The 24,083-nt window shown below is 36.4% G+C and overlaps 2 protein-coding genes across 4 annotated transcripts in view; one reads left to right on the top strand and one right to left on the bottom strand.

Moving 5' to 3' along the window:
- The window catches only part of RBM12B (RNA binding motif protein 12B), a 10,798-nt gene extending 6,605 nt beyond the window's left edge, over nt 1-4,193 (top strand). The window contains exon 2 of the transcript XR_005601377.1: nt 9-4,193. The gene's annotated coding sequence lies outside the window, so the exon portion shown is untranslated. The remainder of the gene's footprint in view (nt 1-8) is intronic.
- Nucleotides 3,516-24,083, bottom strand: CIBAR1 (CBY1 interacting BAR domain containing 1). Of its 3 annotated transcripts, none has more exons than XM_039548222.1 (9): nt 23,979-24,083; nt 21,896-22,130; nt 19,359-19,427; nt 14,034-14,135; nt 12,137-12,142; nt 10,388-10,492; nt 9,757-9,870; nt 8,090-8,209; nt 3,516-4,338 (listed from the first exon to the last, which is right to left on the bottom strand). In XM_039548222.1, the coding sequence occupies exons 1-9, from the start codon at nt 24,008-24,010 to the stop codon at nt 4,225-4,227; spliced, it is 897 nt and encodes a 298-aa protein (XP_039404156.1). In that variant the 5' UTR covers nt 24,011-24,083; the 3' UTR covers nt 3,516-4,224. The 3 variants fall into 3 exon arrangements, with proteins under 3 accessions (XP_039404156.1, XP_039404157.1, XP_039404158.1); XM_039548223.1 differs by having other exon boundaries at nt 3,516-4,335; XM_039548224.1 differs by lacking the exon at nt 12,137-12,142 and having other exon boundaries at nt 3,519-4,338.

The raw sequence follows: 24,083 nt of genomic DNA, 5'->3' as shown, positions 1-24,083 counted from the left end.
CTCTGTAGTACCTTGAGGCAGAAGATGAATGTTGGAATCAGATCAAGAATTCTGACTTCAGTGGTCTTTGTTTTATCTTCACATGCTGCATAATATGAATACTAACTTGCTAATGATGTCTGGATGCATTCCAGGTCAATCTCTGATTAGTTTTAAGTAACATCTGTCACTGGCAACCAAGCTGACAGCCAACTATGTTATTTTCTTATGTAATAAATGCTTGTGTCAGCATTTAGAACGGGTTGTTTTCATTGGTTTTGTACCAGCATATTTAAATTTTAGGAAGAAAAAAAAAGGTATCTTGGAAAAGCTGTGTCTTTAAAATTTAGGCTTAGTAGGAAACTTCCATTGTGTGGGTGAGGAGTTTCCTTGACATTGCAACTGTGCAAGATAGTATCTGTAGTATTAAAGAATTAAGTCTCAGTCCCCTCAAACAAAGTTGCAACTTGGCAGTGAAAACTTTTAATCTTTGCTTGGGCAATACCAAAAAATTCTAAATTCATGGAGAAGTCTCTATTCCAATCCCCTCATCAAAGCAGTTTAAGTTAGAATGGGCTACTCAAGGCCTTGTCCATTGCATCTTTAATAGCTTTAAGGCTAGATCTGTCTGGGCAGCCTTTCCAGTGAATGATCTCCCCTCACTGGTGGTCGAATCTTAATTACTTTATGTAAAGTCGTCAATATGAATGCAAGCAAGACTTCCATGCCAACTGTTTGGTACAAGCAAACAAAATGAGTGGAATTTTTTGTTCTGTAATTTTCAAAAGGTTAGTGTAGCTTTATTTCTTCTGCATATTATTTGTTCTGTGTTTTAAGTGTCAGGAAAAAAGCTTTTTGAATGATAATGCAAGGTCTGTATATGTAGAGTCCTCTGAGCAAAGAAATGTAATGGCCAAATTTTCAAATTCTGAACACGTGGCATACTGGTTTTTGCTCTCCGGTAGGAATTAGCTTCAGAATCATACAGTTTTGAATCCTCTGAACTTAAAAGGAATTAAAACTCAACAATTTTGTGCTTTATTAAATAGCTACTGTAAAAGAGATGAAGAAGCCAGAAGATGTTGCAGGGAAAATAAAGACATGAGAATCCTCAAACTTCACATACGTTACCATCATGTTGAAAACTTCATTGTGACTGTTTTTGTAAGCTAGTATCTTTACTACTAAGGTGAGTTGAAAATGTGGATACAACTAACTTCTCCAGTTAAACATTTTTGATGATATGTTGATTTTAAAGCTCTTCTAGCTACAACACAACAGGAGATTTCAAACTTGCAGGCTGGAAAGGTAAGGGTGTTTAGTAGGTTGTTTTGCCAATAAAGTGAGATTTTCTTTTAGAAAAACCATTATCTGTTCTCAGGAAAGGTTAAGAGTAATTGCTGGTAAGATAGCATTAGTTTTTGGGATGGTAAAAGTTTTTTCCCCCTTAGTGAACATATAAAAAGTATCATAAAGCTTGTAATAGCAGAGGTCATAATTAAGGCATTTAAAAATGGTCTTCTGTTTCCCCTGTAGCTGATTTGTATTTCATTTAAAGCCAGATTAGAGTTTATGAGTACTTTAGGTTAATCCGAAATGTTTGATTGGTAGGCCAAAAAAAATTATTTTTTCAAGGTCTATACAGAGAAGAGCTGTACCCCGAAGTATGTACAGATGCACTGAAGCATAGGAAAATTGGGAAGGGATGCCAGTACATCAGTTAAATAATACGGTTAATAGAACAGTTGATTGTTAGTTTATAGCTGTTACCTGGTTGGTGTTTTGGGTTTATGTGTGTCTGTCTGTCTCTGTTCCCCCTGCCTCTCCAGACTGGGCATTATATTCTGCTTCTGCCTGAATAGGTGGTACAGGTGCATGGTGTGGTGACAGCATTTCCTGATAATTGGGTTTTATAATATCAGATGTTTAGTAATTTGGAGGCACTGTATTTCCAGTACAAAGGACAAATCAGAGACTGTCTATAATTAACATGGCTTGAAATACTGTTCTTCCTTTTTAAGTACCATCCATATAGTAAAGAGTAACAAATGAAATGCTACAGTTTGTGATGTTGATATAAAACATAGCAAGTTTCCTTAGTTATGCCTTCTCTGAAGTTGCTTTTGCTACTACTGTCCAAAAATTCTGATGTAACGGAGAACAGTTTCTGTTGTCAAAAACTAGAAATAGTGATCGCTATGAAAGCACCTTGAGGCATTTAGGGAAGGTCTAACTGGACAGTCTGATGACCATGCTTAATCCCAAAGGAATGTGCCAGTGTGTTCAACAGAGCGGCAAAATAGTTTAGCCGAGAATGGATACAAACCTGCCTCACCTAGGTGCCAGTAATAAAAAATACAAATGAGTGAATGGAATAACTGCAAGTCAGTCTTGCAGCATGCACCATAAGAAAATTCTCTGCAGAAGTATCTTTAGGTAATATTTAACTGTTTAGTAACATTCTAAATTATTCTGGCTGTGAAGTATTTTAATCAGGGACTTTTCATATATAGTTTTGAGGTCACAATTTCTGTGCACGTGCAAACTTAAGACATCACACATGCAGGACAAAATTGCCCAACACTGTACTTCTTTTCTGTAAGTTTTTCTGTAATTCTTAAAGTTGACTTTTTTTTGTGACGTAGGGAGAAGGAATTTGATGCTGCTGGGGAAAACAAAAATCTCTTTCTGTACCCTAGCTGCCAATCTTTTAGAGGGCAATTAATCTAAACACATCTGCCTTTTTTTTCAGAATTGCTTTCTCAAGACATAGTACACAAATAATTGCTATTTGCATATGTGTATATGAAAACCTGAAATTGTTATGAAGTTAGCCATCTGTTTTGGAGATGGACTACTTCATTCTGTATGAAATGGTAAAGTGGTGATCACCAGAATTCTGATGTGATACAACTATTTATTGAAGTGCCTTAGTTGCTGAAATAGATGGGAATAAATTACCTAGATACTTTTAAAATTTTGCTTATTGGTATTTACTGCAACAATAATTCGGTGTCAATAGTATGTAATGCTGGTGTAAAATTATTTTCTGGGTTTAAAACAACCCTATATTGTGAACTTTTCACTTTCATCACATTAATTTTTGGCAAAACCTTTTTTTTCACATGTCAAAACAGGTATGCATTGCATACTTTGCATCAGTGGAGAAAAGTAGCATCAATATTATAAATGATCCTGATTTAGTTCTGTAACTGAAAGAATATTTCATTGTAATTTAAAATTGTTTTCCCAGTGACGAATTTGAATTCTTCTGCGTTCGTTCTTTAGCAGATACTAAAGCTGGAGGTGAACAGTGTGGTATCTTATCAGCTTTCTGGCAGACAACCATACACTGTTAAAAAATGAACACACATAACCACCATCTCCAAACAGGGTAAGAAATTACACTCAACATGTGTAATTTCTTGTATATTTGATGGAATCAGTAACTGAATAATGTAGCTAAACACATGAAATTTGAACTATGTATAGCATGTCAACTAATATAATAAACATCAACTACATAAAATATCCACTAGTTTTATCATGAAGGCACTTTTATTTAAAAGCAAAGCAGCATTAAACATAGATACTGGGCCAGGTCCTTATTTGTGACTATTCATTCTGTATGTGTAAAGGAATCAAAAGTCATTTGAGCCTGATGAAAGCCTGAGGAAAATGAAAAGTAAGAAAAAAGTACACCTCACCCTGCCTTCTGCCATCCAGGGTGGATAGCAAAATGAAATCTTAACAGGTTGTTGCTGCAAACAGTTTCTTGATTACTACAGTTACTTTAGGATGGATAAACCCAATTATAACAGGTACAGCTAGAGTGCTTAATAAATTCAAGAGGTGTGTAGCTAGAGAGGTAATGGCAAAGTAACAAGAAAACAATGTTCATAACTGCTTGAAAGCTTAGTGCAGTGTTTGGACACTGTTCATCATGTAAGCTTAAGCAAATGTGATTACAATATAACATCTATGCAAATATTATACAGGCATCTATTTAAATATTTAATTTTCTAGCTACTGAAATTCTCCACTTTCAGCAGATTTTTTTCCATTCTTTGAAATGGGTCATTTGTTATCTGGCACTCCAGAATCAGTGCTGATTCCTGCTCCTGTTGGAATTTTAAATATATAGCCCTGGTAAAATTTTAGATCCAACACACAAAAGCCTTTAGGTAAAGTTTTTTTTTTTTTTTTTTTCCCCCCGTAAAAGAACCCCCCTCTTGAACAGCTTTGTTATCTCACTTCCTTAGTAGCACCAGATTCATCCTCCTCATCTTCTTCTACCTCATCTTCATCTTCTTCATCCTCCTCTTCTTCATCTTTTCTTAGCATTCTGCGGGAAATCTGCTAAAACAAAAATCAAAAAAAGGGATAGCAACTGTTTGTTCTCTGCAAACAAAAACCAATTCTCCATTGGCATTTTCAGTCTAAATGTTTGTAGGGTTTTCATTTGCAGGAGGCGGTAAGTTGCTTATTTATTAACCCTTTCTAACGTGCACGCCACTGGAAAGATACATGACACAGAATAAAAATACCGTAATGATTTTTAAAAGCTAAAAAAACCCCTGTAAGTCCTTGACAACTATTACAGGATAGGGAAAATGGTATTTTGATCCAATTAATGCTAGAAATTGAGATACAAATCAGTTTTTTCTTGGGTTGGCTGTTGAAACAGCAGGCTGAAGATGAGTATTAAGTAATTTTATCTTGAAGACATCAGACCTCTTACATTAAAAGCTCAAAACTATGCTGCTCTAAGCTTTTTATTTTTGTTTTCAAGAATGAATTAGACAAACTGATTAAAAGAGTCTTGATTCATAGATGAATTCTTTGCCTGCCCTGCTTGCCTTCAGAGTGACTCCTCTGGTTCATCAAACATTTAAAAACAAGTGCCAGCTGCCAAGCTTTCATCTCATTTGACAGATTTTGCAGTCTGTACTTTCTTCTAACGAGGGCTCAATCTAATTCCTATTGAAGATAGATTCTTCACAGACAATGCAACATTTACAATTTAAAGAAAGATATATGGGGGTTTTTTTCTTTCCCCATGAGAAAGAGAATGTTGAAGACAGTTATCCAAGTCATCTGGAATGCTTTTGAAAAATTATTTCAGGTTCAGTAGTTCTCTAAGGGCATCTGCAGTTCTAACTGTGGTTGTATTTTCTGTGTCTTCTCACATACAGTGATATAATAAAACTTCTGTACTGAAGAAAAATCTTGCCCTTTTTTTTAAGCAGCCCCCTATTTTAAAAGTCCTTAAATGCTCATTATTAAACTGACTTCTGAGATGTTATAATTCATATTGCCATGAATATAATGTAAGGTTTTTTGTGTGTGCATAAAGCAAACTGTAGCATTGAACTTCTGAAAGCAGTAAAGTTCTTAAATCTTGTTGATGCTCACAAAATACATAATTTAGCTTGAAGCAAATGCTTGCTTACAAATTCCTGAACACAACAGAAAATTGAGTTAATCATTGGATGAAGCTGGGTTAACTTGAGTTGAAATGTCTGAAGTAGCAGTCTCTCATTCTGTGAAAGAAGAAAAACACAAATGGCACTGATTTGTAATTGGAGATAAAGGAATGCTGCAGATTGAGCCTGTTAAGGTAGCTTCATTTCAATGGGATAGACTAATTTTCTACAGTTTTTTTCTAGTTCAGAGCATCTGAAATTCTTCAGCAGAACTTGTATCATGTTTCTGAAGAAAAGCTCCCCCTTACCTTTTCCTCAAATAAGAAGTGTTTTGGCTTTACGTCTTTTTTCTGCTCACTACTCAAATACCTCTGACCATGCAGCAATTAACTGAATAGTATATTAAATATTATCACTAGTGGTGCTAAGATGGCTATCCCTAAGAATCCACCTGGATCAGGGAAGGAAAGTGAGAAAAGAAATTACACAGTTAAACCACGTTACTGTGCCAAAGAATTAAAACACACCAGTACTGAAATTTAATTTTTTGTAACTTAATGCAAAAAAAATAAAAATTGTTGATCATAAATAATTTTATGTAAAAATTAATTCTATGAGTTGCATGTAGGTGATGACTGTCCTTGCTTAAGCAGTTCAGCGCCATGTTTCACTGCAGATGCTACTACAGAAGCATGGCAATTCTCATGTCTTAGTGTTGGAACATTCGGATGTGGACATTTTCAGTGATGGTTAAAATGATCCTGTGCTGTCCTACAGAGTCAGTGCAAAAGTTTGTTGATATACCAACCTGAATCAGTAAACCAAAACGCTGAGGATAAATTGCCAAGTAAAGTGTAAAATGAAGGATGTAGGTCTTTGTGAAAAAATGAATCAAGCTCAAGGAGTACTTTAGATTTTTAACATACAGGTAACACAGAAAGTTAGTCCACAGAACCAGAAATACATTCAAGGATGGTATGTATTATATCCTCTGAAAAGACCTGAATTGTGTTACTGGCACACTTCATTCCATCTGGTATGCAGTGACTTCCAACACTGTCCCTCACCTACAGGTTAGTGTTTGTGTGTGTGTCTGTCCTCCCCTGCCCCACAGACTTAGGCCGTGTGATTGTGTGAACTGCTTAGCACATTATTTATACCGCTTTACATTGGAAATCGCAAAGTACTGCATTACAGTCAGTAAAGGATTACTGTGTAGCAGGAAACTAGATTTGTGAGAAACTCCAGAGTGAAAGATCCACACAAAAGATAGAAAAAGTCACCTGAAGGTTTTTCTGAATACAGCATTTTTTTCTCATGAGATGTTTGGTGGTTCCAGAGATTAGAGCGCTTAGTGTAACTCAGCACCATGCTATTTGCACAATCAGGAAGGGCAACATGGGGGGTATGTGGAACAGGCTGCCCTTTCTTCACTGCCCTATGGTGACTGCATTAGTAGGGTGTTCCACCCCTTTTTTCTGCCACATGATCCTCCTCTGCAGATACACTGCACAGCCAAGTAAGATGACATTATTTTGAATTGCATTGCAGTTTCCCTCTAGGTCTAGGTGACTTTCTGTTCTTTTCAGGTAAGTGAGAGGTTATGAGAACACTAAGACCCAAAGTTATAATTAAGACAGCAGTCTAAGAAAAGAGAAAGGTTAACTTGCAAGTTAGTCAAAATGGAGTCCCACTCCATCTCTGGGAGAAATCACAGTGTACATACACTCAGTTTTCTGTTGTTTTTTGTTTTTTCTCTCTTATGTTTTCTGAAGTAGCCTGAACATGAAATTTGCTTGAGTGATAGAGAGGACTGGTAAGTTACTCAGTCAAGGTAGTACTTCATGCACTGCCTCACTAAGTTGTATCTCTTCAGATGACACAATTCATACTTTCAACAACAGAACAGCTCAACTGTAGTAACTGATCCATTCTGTGTTGAGAGCAGAGGTGTAAAGTGAGTATTAAGTCAAGAAAAGTTTTCCTTACTACTATATCAATGCATTATTCTATTCAAAGAAGAAAAGTAACATGCATACATTTTAAACGTGGCTTTGTCTTTAACTTCAACACTGGTAAGAATCGTCGTAGTTACAGGATTACAGTTGCAATAAATTAAAAATAACTTCGCCATTTTGCAATGTCTGCAAGTTTACTGCTGTAAACAAGTGGCAAAGATATTTGCAAGGTAGCTGATCCAAAAAGAGTGGCACTGTCTTCAACTGTTTCACTCATTTTCAGAGTATAAAAGGAGAGGTCTGTTGGTCATAGGTTTGTTCTGCTGCTAGAAGGTATCACTACTCTGAATTAGGATCTGGTAGTCCACACTCTAGAATCTGAATACTAAGAATATACAAGTGTATTTAAAGAATGTTTCTACTCTTTCAAGTAAGCTCCCAGATGTCTTCTCTGCAAGATGCCACAGTTTGTTAATGGAAGACAAAGTATCACTGGAAATGGCATTTGTCAAAAGTAAGCAACACAGCTTTAAAAGCTGAGGTTTTTTTTCCTTCAATGATAAAGCTGGTATTGATACCCTTGAAAGTTTCTTCACCCTTCGGATGGTCCTGAACTGAGTAAAGACAGTGGATCCATGTGCATTAGTGTGTTGCAACAATTAGCTAAAAGATTATCTTAAGTATAGCTTTAATACAGTGATTTAGTATGTAATTTTTCTGTCTTACCTGTACTGTTCTCAATGAAGATTTTGAGGAGCCAGTTCTTTGCAGGGGGGACTTGGAATTTGCACGAACTATGTCTAAGCGAGACTGATAGTCTGGTGGATAAAGTGAGCTCCGAAAAACCTAATCAAATGGAGAAAGCTGTGACTTGGATGCTTGCAAGCTAAGAATCACCAAGACTTGAAGCTAGCAGAAATGCAGCATTGGACAATGAAACCTGATCTAAAGATGTGCATCAGCTGTAGTTTGGATTGATCACTTTTAGCTGAAACAATGTCCTTGCTTAACCTGAGACACATCACCATACTTATGTGGTCAAAGTACACATTCTTCAGAGATTTGAGGGCATTTACACAGGGAAAACCGCAATGGTTTCCCACCAACATATGTAGCTGAGTTTCAGGCTGAGCTAGAAGTATGAACCCCAGCAACTCCTTCAGGGGCTCTCTATTTCTTGCAAAGATGAACTCTTGGCCTCTTCACAAGCAAATCCTTGCTGTCGGTCACAACTGCATCAGGAAAATTTTACTTGAAATGTACAGGAGATGTACAACTCAAGAAAAATTTGGGAAACCTCTTAGAATACAGGGGAGACCATAACATCCATTATATTTTCAAGTTATTTCAATAACTAATAAAGCTATTTGTGCAAGACTTTAAGTCAAGAAGATGGTAAATTATGGTCAGTATTTTTATGAAAAGTAAGTAATTGTCCAAGTAACAGGAAATCTAAAATTATATTAGAAATTTGGTTGTGAAAGACGAAGTATTGACTTAAAGGAGATTTCTGAATCTGGTGACATCATAATTGTGAAACTAGAATAGTACAAAATTGCCATGGCATAGTTTATATTATGTAAAATTACCAAGTAGTCTCAAATATGACTGTCACTGAAGAATTGTGGTTTTTAAAGTCTTGTGCTAACTTGATTCTGAGCTATATCATAGACAAAATTATGACTGGGAGGATTTACAAAAAAAGACTGAAAATGATCCAACTTTTTTGACAAACATACATACACAACACACATTTCAATGATATTAAGTTTAAAGGCCCAATATCCAGAAGAACTGCAATAATGAATAAAGGACTGAAAAGCATGTCTTGGGAAAGAGAAACTATAATTCAAGTAGAAAAGAAAGTGTGACTTGAAGCAGTTAACTGCCACAGGGCAAAAAACCCCAATGGAGTAAATAAAAAATGTCTCTTAATTCTAGAACAGCCTAATAAAAAATGACTAGAAGATGAAAACAAGCAAACAGAATTTAGGTTAGAGAGAGATCTTTAATGCAGTAATTAGTCTTTACATCATCTTATCACAGCAGTGTAAGATTTTTTCTTTGTGCATCTTTAGAACAAGATTCACTGGAGAAGTGTTCTTTAAAAACTGTGATTAGCTGAGCTTGGAGTGGCAGTAATTTTGTGAGTCTCTTTTCTGTATTTTATGGAAAAGATTAGATTGCCATTGCAGTTGCTCTCTCTGTTCTGAGATTATAAACATCTATGCTCTTACTGAAAAAGTGCTAAAAAAAGGCTTGGTATACATGCGGTTGTTCTGGGAGCCTGAAATATTTGTTGCATTTTTCTGCATTGGACATGTGTAGCCCAACTCTGAAAACTGTTTTTTATATAGGAAGTGAACAGAAAAGCAGATCTTAATCACTCTTACCTCCAAATCTTCATTTTCATCAATATTTTGGATGTTTTGGTAGGCAGCAGTATATATCTCTAAAGCTTTCCCATGGAACAACATTTCAATAGTTATAAATTCAGAAAATATGTTCTGAAAGCAAAAGAAAGATTTTCTTAATGGAATAAAGTACATTTCCACTTCAAAAAATTACTGTATTCTGTGTTTGGTATTTATATGATATAAATAACTGCATGATACTTAGTACTTTTAAATAGTCAGACCTGAATTTTAAAAATTAAACATATATCCTGGCTGGGCTATCACTTATGCAGTTATTATTTCATAATAAATTTTAAATAAATACTTTGAAAAGGAAAGAGGAAATGTATTAGGAATGACATGTCTTACGGAAAAGTCACTTGATAATCTCCAATATGTATTCACAAGATGTAGTCAGTCAGAAGTTTTGCTGTTTTGAAGACAGTCTTTTATAACAGGTTGGGGATAAATTATCTGTAAATTCTATACATATCTATAATTTACAAATCTGTGAAATATTCATGAATACCATGAGATTTGCATTTCAGTGAATACTGAATGTTGCTAATCTTGCCCCTGACTAACTATAGTAATTTTATTATGCAAGATGAAATGAGAGCACACATACTTTGATGTCCTTTATTTTCTTTTTCTCAAAATTATCAATGGTTTCCTCTAAGTGCCGAGTTGTTCGAGTAGTCTCCAGTGTTGCTCTGTGCAGTTCATTTTCAGCCTGGTAAAGTAACACAAAGGCGAAATTAGTCTTGTATTTGATACAAAGCTATTTGCTGTAATTTCTATGAAAACATTTAAGTCTGAGTTTTCAAACCAGTATCTGTGTTACAGTATTTGAAATCTGTAGCTTAATGAACATATAAAGATGCTTTCTACATTGTTGTGACTTTGATGTGAAACATGAAAAATGACCAGCTGCAGCCAGTCAGGAAAGTCCCTCTGCCCTGATTCATTTTCTGTAATAATCGTGATACTTTACTGAGCCAGCCCTGACACCCTGCTGACAACACAGTGACTGGGTTTAGGTACTTAACCCAGCACAGGCCAGAGTGGTGGGTGAATAGGAAAGATCACCCTTTGTTTTCTAGTGCAGATCAACCTGCTGGGTCCAGAAAGAATCTTTTCCAGTATCATGTGCTGAACCTCATCTTAGTAAGTATTTATAAATTATTTAAATAGACAATTATAGCAGCAGCTGTAATTAATGTGCTTATCCTGTAAATATCTCAATCTGCAGGCTGGAGTTACTGTAAATTTTAGATTCAAAGGCATTTCAGGTATTTTATATTTTTAATATTTTTGTATTATTAAAACAACTTGTAAAAAACATCTTCAACAGGGCACTGGGGACACATCAACCAATTCCTAACACGTAACTACAAAGAATTTCTTATTTTGTTACTACAGAAAGCATTTTAGATAGCTATTTTAATTAGATATAATTATGAATTTTATAGAAAGTTCACTACCATTTAATGAAAGATATTGAAACTGTTCTCAGTAAGTCAAGTCTGAGAACTGTGTACTATTACAAATTAACAACGTATAGTTGTAAAAGCTTGCACTTGAAGTCTACAAAATTTGGGTCTAAACTTCTGTTATTTTCTGTGCATTATTGGTCAAGCACCATATACTAGTAGTAATTACAGGCTCAGTCAGTAAGTATCATCACAAATCTATTTTGTTGTGAGATTCAAAAGTAGTATATGGATCAAGTATTGTATCCTATGATCAGGTTGTAGGGTTCTTTCCATTTCTACAAAACTGCAGCGTAAGAGAGGATTTTTTTTAATGGAAAAAGACACCACAGGTCCATTTCCTGTGATCTAGCTTTTAGTGTTACATATATAGAAACCTAAGGCATAAGGGATGCTCTGTTCACTTCTTTGATTATAATCTGCTAATTTTATATTGCAGGATAATCAACTTGGAACAATCTCCTTTCAAAAGCAGCCTAAAGTCACAGACACAATTCTGCAATTACTGGGCAAACAAAATTGATAATGATCTTTAGTAGTACATAAGGTCACATGTTCATTTCTCTTTATTGATTTTGCCCAAAACACAGGAGGGAAGGACAGAAAGAAAAGAGATTTTGTGTATTTTCAATTAGTTCAATCAGTCATTCTCTGTAAGTGAAGGCAGCTATTATGCATAAGCAGCCCTTACATATACAAATACACTGTGTTATTTCTATGATAATCAAATAGGTCTTCTCAATACATCTTAAATAGATTGGACATAATTTGTGCACAGATGCTTTGGGAGAGGAATTGTTTGTTGTAGAGTGAAGTGTCTGAAGTTGCAGAGCCTGCATAGTTTGCACAACAGCAGTTTGGTATTTTCTCTTCTGAACACTCACCTGTGACTGGAAATATGAGTAAAGGAAAAAATGGCAATGTAACAATTAATATTCATGGAAGTTGACTTCCACTTTTAATATACTGTGAACTATTTACCTCAGTTATTTCAAAACATCTATGTATTTAGTGCTATTATTATGTTGTCTGAAGCTTCTGGCTGTAAGATGTACAGTTTGTTAGAGCTTTGCTAGAATTCAAGTATCCAGGCGAAAACATTTCAGGACAGCTGTATGTATTGGATGAGGGTTTAGTTATTTATTTTTGAGAGAATAAAATAAAAAGCAGGCAACCTAGGCAGACTACTTAAAAAAAAAAAATCGATTTTGATTAATAAAAATATGTTTTTGTATTTTTAAAAATCTGGCAATGTTTTCTTTCCAAAGCTGTGCTAACGTCCCATTTGTAAGATGGGAGTGAGTACAGATCTGCTATCTGTGGCCAAAGTCGTTCACTGCTGCAACATCACAGTTGCTCAAGAAACAGTATGAAAACCCTGCAGGAGCCCAGCTGATGTGCTCTAATGTGGTAAAGCCTCTCTCAGAGCTCAAAGCTAACCTGCACAAACCTTCAAAAGCAAATGAACACATTCCTGCTCCTAATACCTTTTTATGCGCTTTGTGTCAAATCACTTGAAAATGCATTTGGTGCCTTTGTCCATGTGCAGAATCAGACTACTGAGATTTTATAACTCTTCAGGCAAAGCCTTAAGAACAGAAAACAGGTGTTACAAGAAGCTAAGTCACAGAAGGGTATTTGGGAGAAGCTTAGAAAAGAAATTAGAAGAAATGAATTAGGTGCTGGTGACACACCCATGAAATGAAATGGCAATTAGCTTGAGGGAGAAAAATGGGACCGGTCTCCCTCTGGGGAAACAGCTTACTGTTATAATTTAGTACCTTAATTCCAACAAAAGAGAACTTTGCAACACAGCTCAAGTTCTAACCCTGTGGCTAACATGCATCTGTCTTTGTTATATGAGGAATTCTAATTAGTCATCACTTGATTTAACTGATTTGATTAATATTAAATGGCAATTCTCTAGCAGAGACAAAAATAAAATGTAGTTCTCCTGTGTTGCATTTGACCAACACAGTCATTTTCACTCTTTCTACAGTCTCATGCCCCAGTCACTATAAAGATCCTGAAGATTCTGAAATAGTTGATAAAATCCAACAACAAACAGGATTGCTTAATTCCCAAGTCCAATACTAAAATGTAATAAAAAGTAAACAGCACATCATGAACCTAGTATCTGTATCATAATAAGTAAGCATAAAGGGACTGAAGTAGGATTGCCTTGATCCCGTTTATTCTGGCATTCCTTAGATTCTGATTGCTTCAAACTTTGAAACTTCAATGAGATTTCAATGGAAATTCTAATTCAGTTTGATGGAGGCTTAATTTTTACCGCTGTGGTACAAAATAGTATACTGGGGAGGGTGACTAGTCTTTGGAAAGGAAGAGTAGTCTAGTTGAGTATTCTACTATCAGAAAAACAACTTTTCCTTTCATGCAGCTGGAGGAAACTCATATCCCATCTAGGTACCAGGAAGCACAATTACCGAAATGGCAGGGAGAAAAACAATAAACTAAAAAACCCACAGAAATAAAAAAGAAATTGTCTGATTACACTTACTTTCAAAAACTTCCAAATTCCTAGATGTAATCTATGCCTACCTCTCTTGAATAAACGTAACAAATAATACATAGTTTCTTTTCAATTCAAAAGTGAGTAACAAAGCAGCTGTAACTCATCATAAAGTTTAAGAAAAGATTCAAACATTGGAAACAGTTCCTCTAAGGAGCATTATTGTTACTACTACTTCTTAAATACAACAGTTTAATTCCGAAGAATTTTAAAAACTATTTCTCATAGTGACTAGAAATGCAGGATACGATAATGTGTAGATCTGACGGATTCCGCTGACGGGTCTTTTCCAGTTGAGATAATTGCTTGGCTTCTCGGTGCTTTGCTGTTAAAGTTGCTTTAAGATCATCCTGGAAATAAAATGTTTTAGACATGTTTGAAATACATCTAGGATAATACAAAATATGCTCTCCTTCATACATGCATTGCCTAGAAAACATGGACAAAACTTCTGCTTTGAACAAAAACAGATTTTACTGATCTTATTCTGTTAATTAATCCTCTGAAAGAGAAGTTAATGGGCATTGATAAAGTTTGTGCAACTCCCTATAGCACACACTATAATTTAAAATGTGGGAAGGAAAGAAAAGGATATTCACAGCTTTTCGTGAAAAGTACAGTAGGTGGTCACAAGCTGAGATCCCCAAAGCATTAAGAAGGCAGACTCATTCCTAACTTAGCAACAGAATAAATGTGGTACTTAGAAATAAAAAGCAGCATCAAATAAAGTGGCATCAGTAAGAAAAAACCCAAAGCAGGCAGCAGTCTGCTGCCCGACATGGTCTGACATAACTGCTGTCACTGCTGGCAGTGGAGCTGCTGAAGGGGCTGGAGCAGAAGTCTGATGAGGAGCGGCTGAGGGAGCTGGGGGTGCTTAGCCTGGAGGAGGCTCAGGGGGAACCGTAGCACTCTCTACAACTCCCTGAAAGGAGGCTGTAGCCAGGTGGCTACAGGTGGTGGGGTCAGCCTCTTCTCCCAGGCAACCAGTGACAGATGAGGTCATATAAGCTGCACCAGGGAAGGTTTAGATGAAATATCAGGAAATTTTTTTTCCACTGGAGGGGTGGTCAGGCATTGGAATAGGCTGCCCAGGGAACTGGTAGAATCACCATTCTGGAAGTGTTCAAAAAAGGTGTGGATATGGCACTTAGGGACATTGTTTACTGGTGAACATGGTGGGCTAATGGTTGGACTCAATGATCACAGAGGTCTTTTTCAACCTAAACAATTCTGTAGTTCTGTGCTACACAGATTTTAAGGTACCACAGGAATTCTATGGTTGAAAGGGTTAAACTGGCTCTTTATATATATGCATTTAGTAAAGTGTTTAAAACCATTTGAAACAAAATACATCCAAGTAATGATGTAGCTGGAGAAGATAAAACTTAACTGATCTAGAAAAGGCAGAAACTGTTGAAAACCATTTTTGCCCCTCATTTCTAAAGGAGTAGTAGCATGTACTTCTAGGAAAACTTGTGACAATTTAAGAATGTTTATCTATCAGTCTTCTCAAATTATTGTTCATGGTATAAAACTGTGTTTTGCAAATTGTTTGACATTCATGGAATGTAAGGTTATCAGTCAAGTATTTATCACTCCATTGACACTGGTATGGAAAAGGACATTAATTTTGATGGCTCCAGTTTAAAGGAGTAGTAGTTTAGAACAAGCAGAAATACAGGCTAAAGTCTAACAAAATCTGAGGCAGGATTTGGCCTGCACTTCAAATGACCTTTTACTCTAAAAATGCCATTTCCATTTACTACTCCAGAATGGAGGGAGTTAGAGCTATTAGAAACTATCATATTGTGAAGTTGTCTGTGCCCCGTCCGTGAATTTCAGAATTTTAATGCGTGTATATCTCCATCACTCAGAAGGACATGCAACTAAGAATGTGTCTTTCAGCAAGTTTTGTGATCCTTTGACCAGATCACTAGTCAGTGACAAGCCCAAGACTGCCAAGTTTCACAGTGCTGTGTGTTCCTTCAATAATGAGGCTGTACATGAAGTTGGGGGTCAAAACATGCAGTTTCTTCCCTGTTTCTATCCTTACTACCTGTATGTCCTTGTACATAACTGTCATTTTGCTTCATCACTACAGAGACAGAGCTGTTTTCTGATAATAAAAACTACTTCATCTTCAGCCCATCAAAACTAGTTTTACTGCTCGGCTTTCAGAAGGGCATCTACGCTACCTCTAAGGTCAAAGACTGCTGAAAAGGCCCTTTGCCTTTATGAAAACCATGTGGCTGCAAGAAAAGCAATAACAGAATTTTTAAAAATTGTTTTGCATTTTAAATTTTAAAGGTAGAGAAAAGAATGTATTTATTTTTGAAACAGAACGAAGTTTTCTATCTAATGGTCACAGCTGCATGTTTAGTGCTATTCAATGACTGAGCCCTGTTAACAGCACTGACTTTCTAGGCCTATTTAAAACAATCAGATTTAACACTGTGGCTTGAAAGGTTTCTGACTTTCATGCAAAGTGTACTTGAGGATGCAAAGTTCTAGAGTTGCCATTATTAAATTCAGCAGTTTCTTTCTAGCGCAATGACTTTGGAAATACCTACAGGGACTGGACTGTTCCCTCCTCTACCTCTGTTTTCTGTAGCAACAGCCACCATGAAACATACATCTCTTCTACCCAAAGTGTGACAAAGAATTAGTGCTACTGTGGCTGTAGTGGTGAAGCTGTGTACAAGTTTTGGATGTACAAAAGTAGGGCCCAGTTACATACATATTTTGTCTAAGATGTTGAAAAACTGAAAAGGGTGCAGAATAAACCCCAATAAAAATACTAAAAATCTGGGAAAAATGCAATTTATGGTGAAAGAATCAAGGTATACATTATTACCTAACAGAAAAAAAAAAAAGAAAAATTCATTTTACTAACATCTAAATACCTTCATCCAGAAAAAACTCAGAGCATTACAGAGCTCTTTCATCTCAGTGGAGCATATAACAAGAACCAAAGATTAGGTGAAGTCTTTCACTTAAAACAAAACACCACAAATATCAACTAACCACTAACTACCACAAACAGTCCTACATTCACCTTCATTGTTTTTAGACCAAGTTTTGACATGTTTTTGGAAAATATGCTTTAATGACAGTCAAGAAAAAATGGAATGGAAAGGAATAGGCAATGAGATAAAAGGTACAGAGAATATAAAATTATTCACAGTCCTTCTAGGTTTTACCTATGAATTCAAGTCACATGTAAGAACTCTGGTCACCCATCTAATTTCAAATAATACAGAAATACAGCTACAGTTCATCCACCAAACAATGAGCTGGCAGAGCCTCATCACTGTACTGTTACCTGCTTTAGTCACTGAAGTTATTAAAGCAAATCAATCCTTTCTTCTGCACGTGGATCACCTTGGTTTTATGATGTCCTGTTTTACATGAAGAAAAGGAACCAGGAACAGAGTTGCCAAAAAGCAGAAAAGCGAAGATTGATATACAGAACAATGAAACAGAAAGAAATCCTCATATCCTACATTTAAGCTGTGTTACAGGACAAGAATATTGTATTCGCTTCCATTGAAGCTATTCAGCATCGTGAACCAGAACGAGTGAATGAAACAATTTTATTGCATTAGCAGATAAAGGACAGCACTACCCTGATTGACCTGAGCCTCTTCAAAGCATTTAGTAGCCATATATATTTCCTTTCCGTGGGGATACTGCAACATAGTAGCACAGGACATTGATGGCTTACACCACAGAAAAAGCAACAGTTGTATTTAGACAAAGCACAGAAATACTCCTGTGTAGATCCTGGAACAGATCCAGTAAGTAAGCAGCAGTGAGAACATCCCCTTTATAGAAAGTGCTGTAATGACATACCCTGCCTGGTTTTACTTAGCTAATGTAGGTACAGGTAAAGCAGTCCTAGAACTAGCAGCTTGTGCTAGATTTACATGAGTGACAGAATTTCCTTTGTCAGTCAATATGTCCCAGTGATTAGAGATGATAACTGAAGACCAGACAGGTGAAGTTTTAACCAAGGTTTATAGTCAACGTGCAGTGGGAAAAAAATAACCATTTAATGGCCTACATCTTTAGTGAACTCTCTTAGTTCAGAGGTAAACTAGTAAAATAGTTAATCCCATCTACAGTTTAAGAATGCTCTTGTACTCCTCACTGTAGCTAAAATAAACATGCAATGCTTTCTGACATTCTGAAAGGCAAAGACCACAGGAAATTCCTTCCATTCACTGTTGCAAGCAATGACTTGGTTTCAGTTGCTTCTGTCCTCAGCATTACTGGCTATCAGTGGCAATGCACCTAAAGACAGGCTCTTCAATGCTTTGGAAGCCCCAGGCACTGCTGTAACATTCTGTGTCTCCTCAGCAACCCTACTGCCACAAACACATGAAACTTGTCTCCCACCCTTAACATGTATATCCTACAGCATATTCAGTTCTAGATCTCACAAACTGGGTTTCAGAGTGACCATTAGGATACCAGGTTTTAGGCTCTGTAGTCTACAGCTCTGCTAAGGACTACCATGGGTAGTCCTACTCAAGAGCAGGATACATTTCCTTCACAATTGTTTCTCTGACCACCAACTGAGGTAGGCTTCTCTAACCACTAAGTGAGGTTGCAGAAGGTTCCAAACACTCTACTTGGTTCTTCACCATATGGAAAGAAAACAGGAAAAAAAATATGAAAACTGCTTGCTTGAGATGCAGTGCCACAATATACTCAAATTAACCATGATGAACACATCTCAAGATTTTTGTACATAAAATACCATCAGATAATAATAATAATTTAATATTTTGATTTATATAGATTATGGTACAGACTTATACATCAATTGCAGATTTGAGTTTGCAGGATTAAGGTATTCTCTGTATAAAATCCAAGTATTATGAATACTACTTTCATCTTATAAACTAGTATGTGCTTATTAAAAATTACTTGCTCAAGCTTATCCTTTCTGGAGGAAAGAAACTCACAGATATTTTAAGGGAATACTTCAAACCTCTATAAACACTGTTTCTAAAATATAGTGAATGAAGAGACCTCAGATTTTTGTATATCTTCAGGTCATCATGACGACTTAGCAGAGAGGGATTTAGGCTACTGCCTACTTATCAGGTTCAAATGTGTTTTCTAAATTATGAACTTTAATGTAGAGTGTAATCTGAGTTAGAAAAGCTGTTAAAGGCAGCATATTGATGACTAAGAGTCAAAGTAGTAGTAGTAATAACAATAACAGTAATAATAATATCACCATCATCATCAAAATCAAACAATAATAAATGACATTATTTATAAATAAAAAAGTCTTGAATTTACACTATCCAGGAAGTTTCATACTAATGCCTTTTCTGAGCATTTGCTTGTGTTTAAAGAGCTTGAATATCCTTGTCTTCACATCAAAGCTTTTTCCTCCAATATATATAGAGCTTCAGTTCAGATGTTTAACTACATAATTAAGTTGAACTGATTACTGAAATATGAAAAATCAGAACCATTTTCCCCACAAATTAAAAGTTTTCAACTGAGTGGCCAGGACACTGAAATGTACCTTGTGAGAAAACAGGTTTTTAACCTACCCTTTTAAGTTTCACTATGGTCCCATAACATTTCAGAGGTTCAACAACCTTTGCTTCCAGCCTGTCAACCTAAAAAAGAAATCACATGATTGCTAAAATAAGCTATATCCATGGTGTGCAGAAACGGGAAACAATTAATTTAATAGTGACTCATCTTATTAGGAATTAAGTCCATATATGCTGAAAAAATACTAGGATAAAAGTTTTTAAAAATTCTGTAAAAACTACAGTCAAGCACATTAACCAAGAAGTAATTTGTTTTCTGAAGAGCTCAACCTGATTTCTAGTAGAATTCCTTTTTTCTTAATTAGATCAGGATAAATGAAACATGGAAAATTCTGAATACATCAAACTGAGTACTAAATACATCCAACATTGCATCTTGGAGTTCTGTAGCCTTCTATCTAAAGACCAGTGTATTTGCTCTACACTTACTGATAGGTTACAGACTAAGCCATCTTTGCTATCAAATATACTGTACAAAATGGAACACTTCTTAAGAATAATGGAAACAGCATCACTGGTACTGAGTGCACTAAAAATACCAATAACAGGGTGTGTAAAATGCATAAATGCTCTCACAGATGAATGGTTGTGAATTTTTGTTTCAGTTCTCCTAGTCAGAAAAACAGCTACATATGGTCAGACAGGCAATAGGATAAGACCTGCTTGTCAAATCTGACAAAACTGTCTGAGTGGCCCCAGCGTAATCTGCCAATGACTTATGGACCATGAGTGAGTCCTGTAGCCCATCGCTGCTACATCCAGATTAGGACAAGATGCATACCTCTACAAGGAAGGGACAGCTCCCTCTATACTGGTAGTCACCAGTCAGCCAAAATCTATGCCAGCAGAGCAAACATTACTCCTTGGTACCATCTACCAGTGTGCTGTCAAACAATTTCACTTGAACTGCCAATTGAATAGAAAGGAATAGGGCAATAAGGCTCTAAACAACACACATGTTACAGATGTACCAAATAACCTGCCCATCTTGCTTACTTAACCTTCCACATGTTGTGGTACCTCACACCTCAGTATTTATATATCGAGCACTGCAGCTGAAGACCAGAAATTGATAATCCTTATAAGCTAATCTTCTCTGGTCCACTTTGTCAGCAAACAGGAAAACTGTTAAGTGACTTGATGCCCAGAAGAAACAAAGCTGAGATCATATATTTTGTTTTCAGGAGCAAAGGAGAACTTGATTTAAAAACTAAAAGCTTCTCTTTTCCTTTGCTGCTTCTGCCTTTTTTCCTTCACAGGGCAGTGTTGGTTTGCAGACAGGCATGGTAGGTGAATGTAGGCCAAATGTCAGTTTTTAAAAACACATTTAAAATCGAAAGAAGCAAAATTCAAGTTGTTACATATGTACCTCAGAATTACAGGTTCATCGTTTAATGACAAAAACAGAGAGCTCATACAGTCTGAGTTCACATTCACCTTTGGCCACAATATAAATTTAATCTTTTAGCAGAGGATTATTTGCTATTACATCAATTGAAGCATGAGGACCTATGTGTGGCTCAGCTGGAGCCAAATGTAGAAGAGCTTATGGAAAAAATAAAAATCACACACACCTTAAAGTTTCTTATTACTTCTTAAAAATCCCTCCCTAAATAGGTTGTTAAAAATCCTCACATATTTCTTATATTTGAAAGTCTGCTTCCCATATTAACTGCTTTTAAAAGGTTTTCTTTTTCCACTTTGTTCTTATGGAGAGATGACTTGCAACGCTCTCCAAAATAAGAAAGTCCTGTCTGAAAACATAAAGAATGTCAACTACTTCAGTCTCTTTTGTGAATTATAGTGGGTCTTGGCTGTTCAAAACTATAAATGGGAATTTTCTACATTCTACTAAAAGAATAGACACATACTCCAAAAACTAGTTTGAGTACACGTGAATGAATTTTTTTTTTAACCTCAGTATTTGGAATTCTGCATTGTAAGTTACAGTTTGACTGGCACCACACATAAATGTGTAAGTGGCATAAACACCTTTCTTTACACTCTCACTCATCCAGCAGAAATGTGACTATGTAGTCACATATGGTCCAGATCAAGTTTGTACTTTTAGTGTTGAACTACAAACTTATGAAATTGACAGTGTTCCCTGACAGCACCTCTTCAATACTATTTCTGATAATCTCAGCAAAAGGAAAATGACTGACTTTACCTCAGCTGCTGCTAGACAACTCAAGTCAAACAACTAAAAAAGAACACTTTGTTAACCATAAATCATAACCCAAAGTCTAAGACAATAAAAAAAAAACGTGCTCTCTCTCAAATACTTTGAGTGTTCATAGGGATAGTCTTGCCGACTTCAACAGGACTAATTTTAGGTAGTTTTTCAATGAAGTTATTAGGAGGGTAAATGAAGAATGCTTTGGCAGCCTGCTCAGACACTAATATATTTAGACATGTTTTCTCCTATGTTTCTCTTTCAATTGCAGAGTATATGATTTCCCTTTTAATCACAGATAAGTAACTGAAAAGTTCAGATGGCAAACACAACATGTACAGTTTTAATTTTGTACCTCTGCCTGGCGATAATCCTGAAGTCTGGAAAATTCATCTGCAAAGTTTTTCAGTCCAACTTTTAAGTTTGGTGTCTCTGTAGCTGCATATGCATATATTTCATTTACTAGAAGATCTGCTTTGTCTCGTAGTCTGGCAGTTTTACGTACATATCCAGCAAATATTTGGCACAATTCACCAAAATGTTTTTCCACATTTGAAACAGCATCTTGTATTTGTCTAGTCTGATTGTCCCTGGATACCAAAGAAAAGTAAATGAAAAATAAGAAGGGCACAAATGTTTACAACGCATACAGAAGAAAAACTATATAATTATGCTATTAACAATTTGGATATCTCGTTTCAGTGCAAAGCAGAAATTTATTCTTAAAAAGAGAATGTTGTAAGTGATGTAATATGTGATTATTTATGAATGAATAACAAACAAACAAAAAAGCAGATTTACACTTAAAGATCCAATAGATGAAAACCCAAATCACAAAAATCTGCTTGGAAGTCTTCCTCCTGCAGTTAAGCCAAAGCTCACTATTACTACTGGTATTAGTTACTAACACAGTGGTAACACCTGCAGTCTCAAACAAGACTCCTGCAAGACCACCCCTTCCTGCAACAGTTTACAATCTAAACAGGCAAGTCAGTGGCTGGAGAAATTAGGCAGTAGAGGAAAAATTGGTAAAGGTATTACATGTTTTTTAAATTGTGAACAGTTACCAAACTGCTCCTGATCAGTACTACAGAGGATAAATACCACTGAGAATTAAAGAAGAAAAGTGCATGAACACAAGAGGTGAAAACTCTAATACCACTGAAAGGATATGAAGCACAAAAATTATTATCTTTTAAACTACATAAACCTAATTAATTTATGTAGTTTAAAAGATAATAATTTACAATGCCTGTATGTTTCATTATTAATGATTTAGGTAAGTCATTCCAGTAACTCACATATTTCATTTTGTACTTTGCTTTCATATTCCTATATTATTTGATGGTCATGTGAACTCATGCCAGTTGTTTTTGATCTGACTGAATCAGCTGTAAGACAATTCAGCTAACAGTACCTGCCAGATACTGGGTCCTAGGAAGTCTCTGCAGTCTAACACAAGTTACTGGTGTGAAGTACTAGAATTCTCAGCAAGAGAATTCACTCCTACTACTATCTTGGCAAAGGACAGAAACAAACACTTCCGTCATATCCTACTATCCCAATACTTAAATACCAATATTTAAACACTGACTTCGTATTGGGATACATGATGATCAGAAAAATTTGAAGTATTCTGGTACTTTGAGACTAAACAACAATGCTATCAATTCAAATGAGGAACACCTTTACTTCAGGAAAAGTATTTCATGCCGAAGTTCTGCCTTGGGCAAAAACCCAGCTGAGTTGCTTCATGGCAAGCTGTCTGGAAGACTGTTCAAAAGAGATTCTGTTAAGGTTAAAAAAAATCCAAGGGAGTTTTCAGTCCTCCAGGACATTCTGGAGCACAGAACCACTTGAATAGCGAAGGTTTCACCTGGTGAGTAGGCAAGTAAGAATTTCATTAAGTACTAATAAAGCTGTTTTTCAAAATTAATACTACCTGATAAGATCTTCAGTAAAAGGTATATCTTTCCTATTTTCTTGAAAGGTCTTCATGTCAGAAAGTGTTTCCCTCCAGGCGGAAGCCATAATCACCCACTTTACAATTCAGATCTCACAGTACATCCATGCAACTAGTATTTAATTTTGGGACACGAAACACTACATTTTCTTATATGGGGGTGGAAGTTTTTATTCCCCCCCATTATCGCGACCGCTTAGAATTCTCTACAGAATTATTCGCGAGAGGTCCAAATAAATATCGGCAGCACATCTTAACGCCATCTCTGCATAGCACACTAGGCCTGGAAAAGTTTTGCGGCCATTACCAGAGGAAGGCAGAGGCGGCCCCCATCCCCTAAGGAAGGCAGATGCGCTGAGACGGACCGGGCCTGCATCGCTCCCCGACCCCCGCGCCACCCCCGGGCACGCTGCCCGAAGCGGGGCCTCCCCCCCCGCAGCACCGCGGGGCTCCCCGGCCCTCCGCGCCCCCGTACCTGGCGTCCAGCCCGCGGCCCAGGAGCATCATGGTGGCGACTGCGGCGGCGGCCCGGCGGGAAGCAGGGAAGGAGGGCGGCGCTCCGCGTGCGCTCGGTTTCCAT

Source organism: Corvus cornix, chromosome 2, assembly GCF_000738735.6.
Source record: "Corvus cornix cornix isolate S_Up_H32 chromosome 2, ASM73873v5, whole genome shotgun sequence".
In the NCBI taxonomy this organism is placed as follows: domain Eukaryota; kingdom Metazoa; phylum Chordata; class Aves; order Passeriformes; family Corvidae; genus Corvus; species Corvus cornix.
Note: the sequence above shows the minus strand (reverse complement) of the source record. Positions and strands in the feature narration are given on the sequence as shown.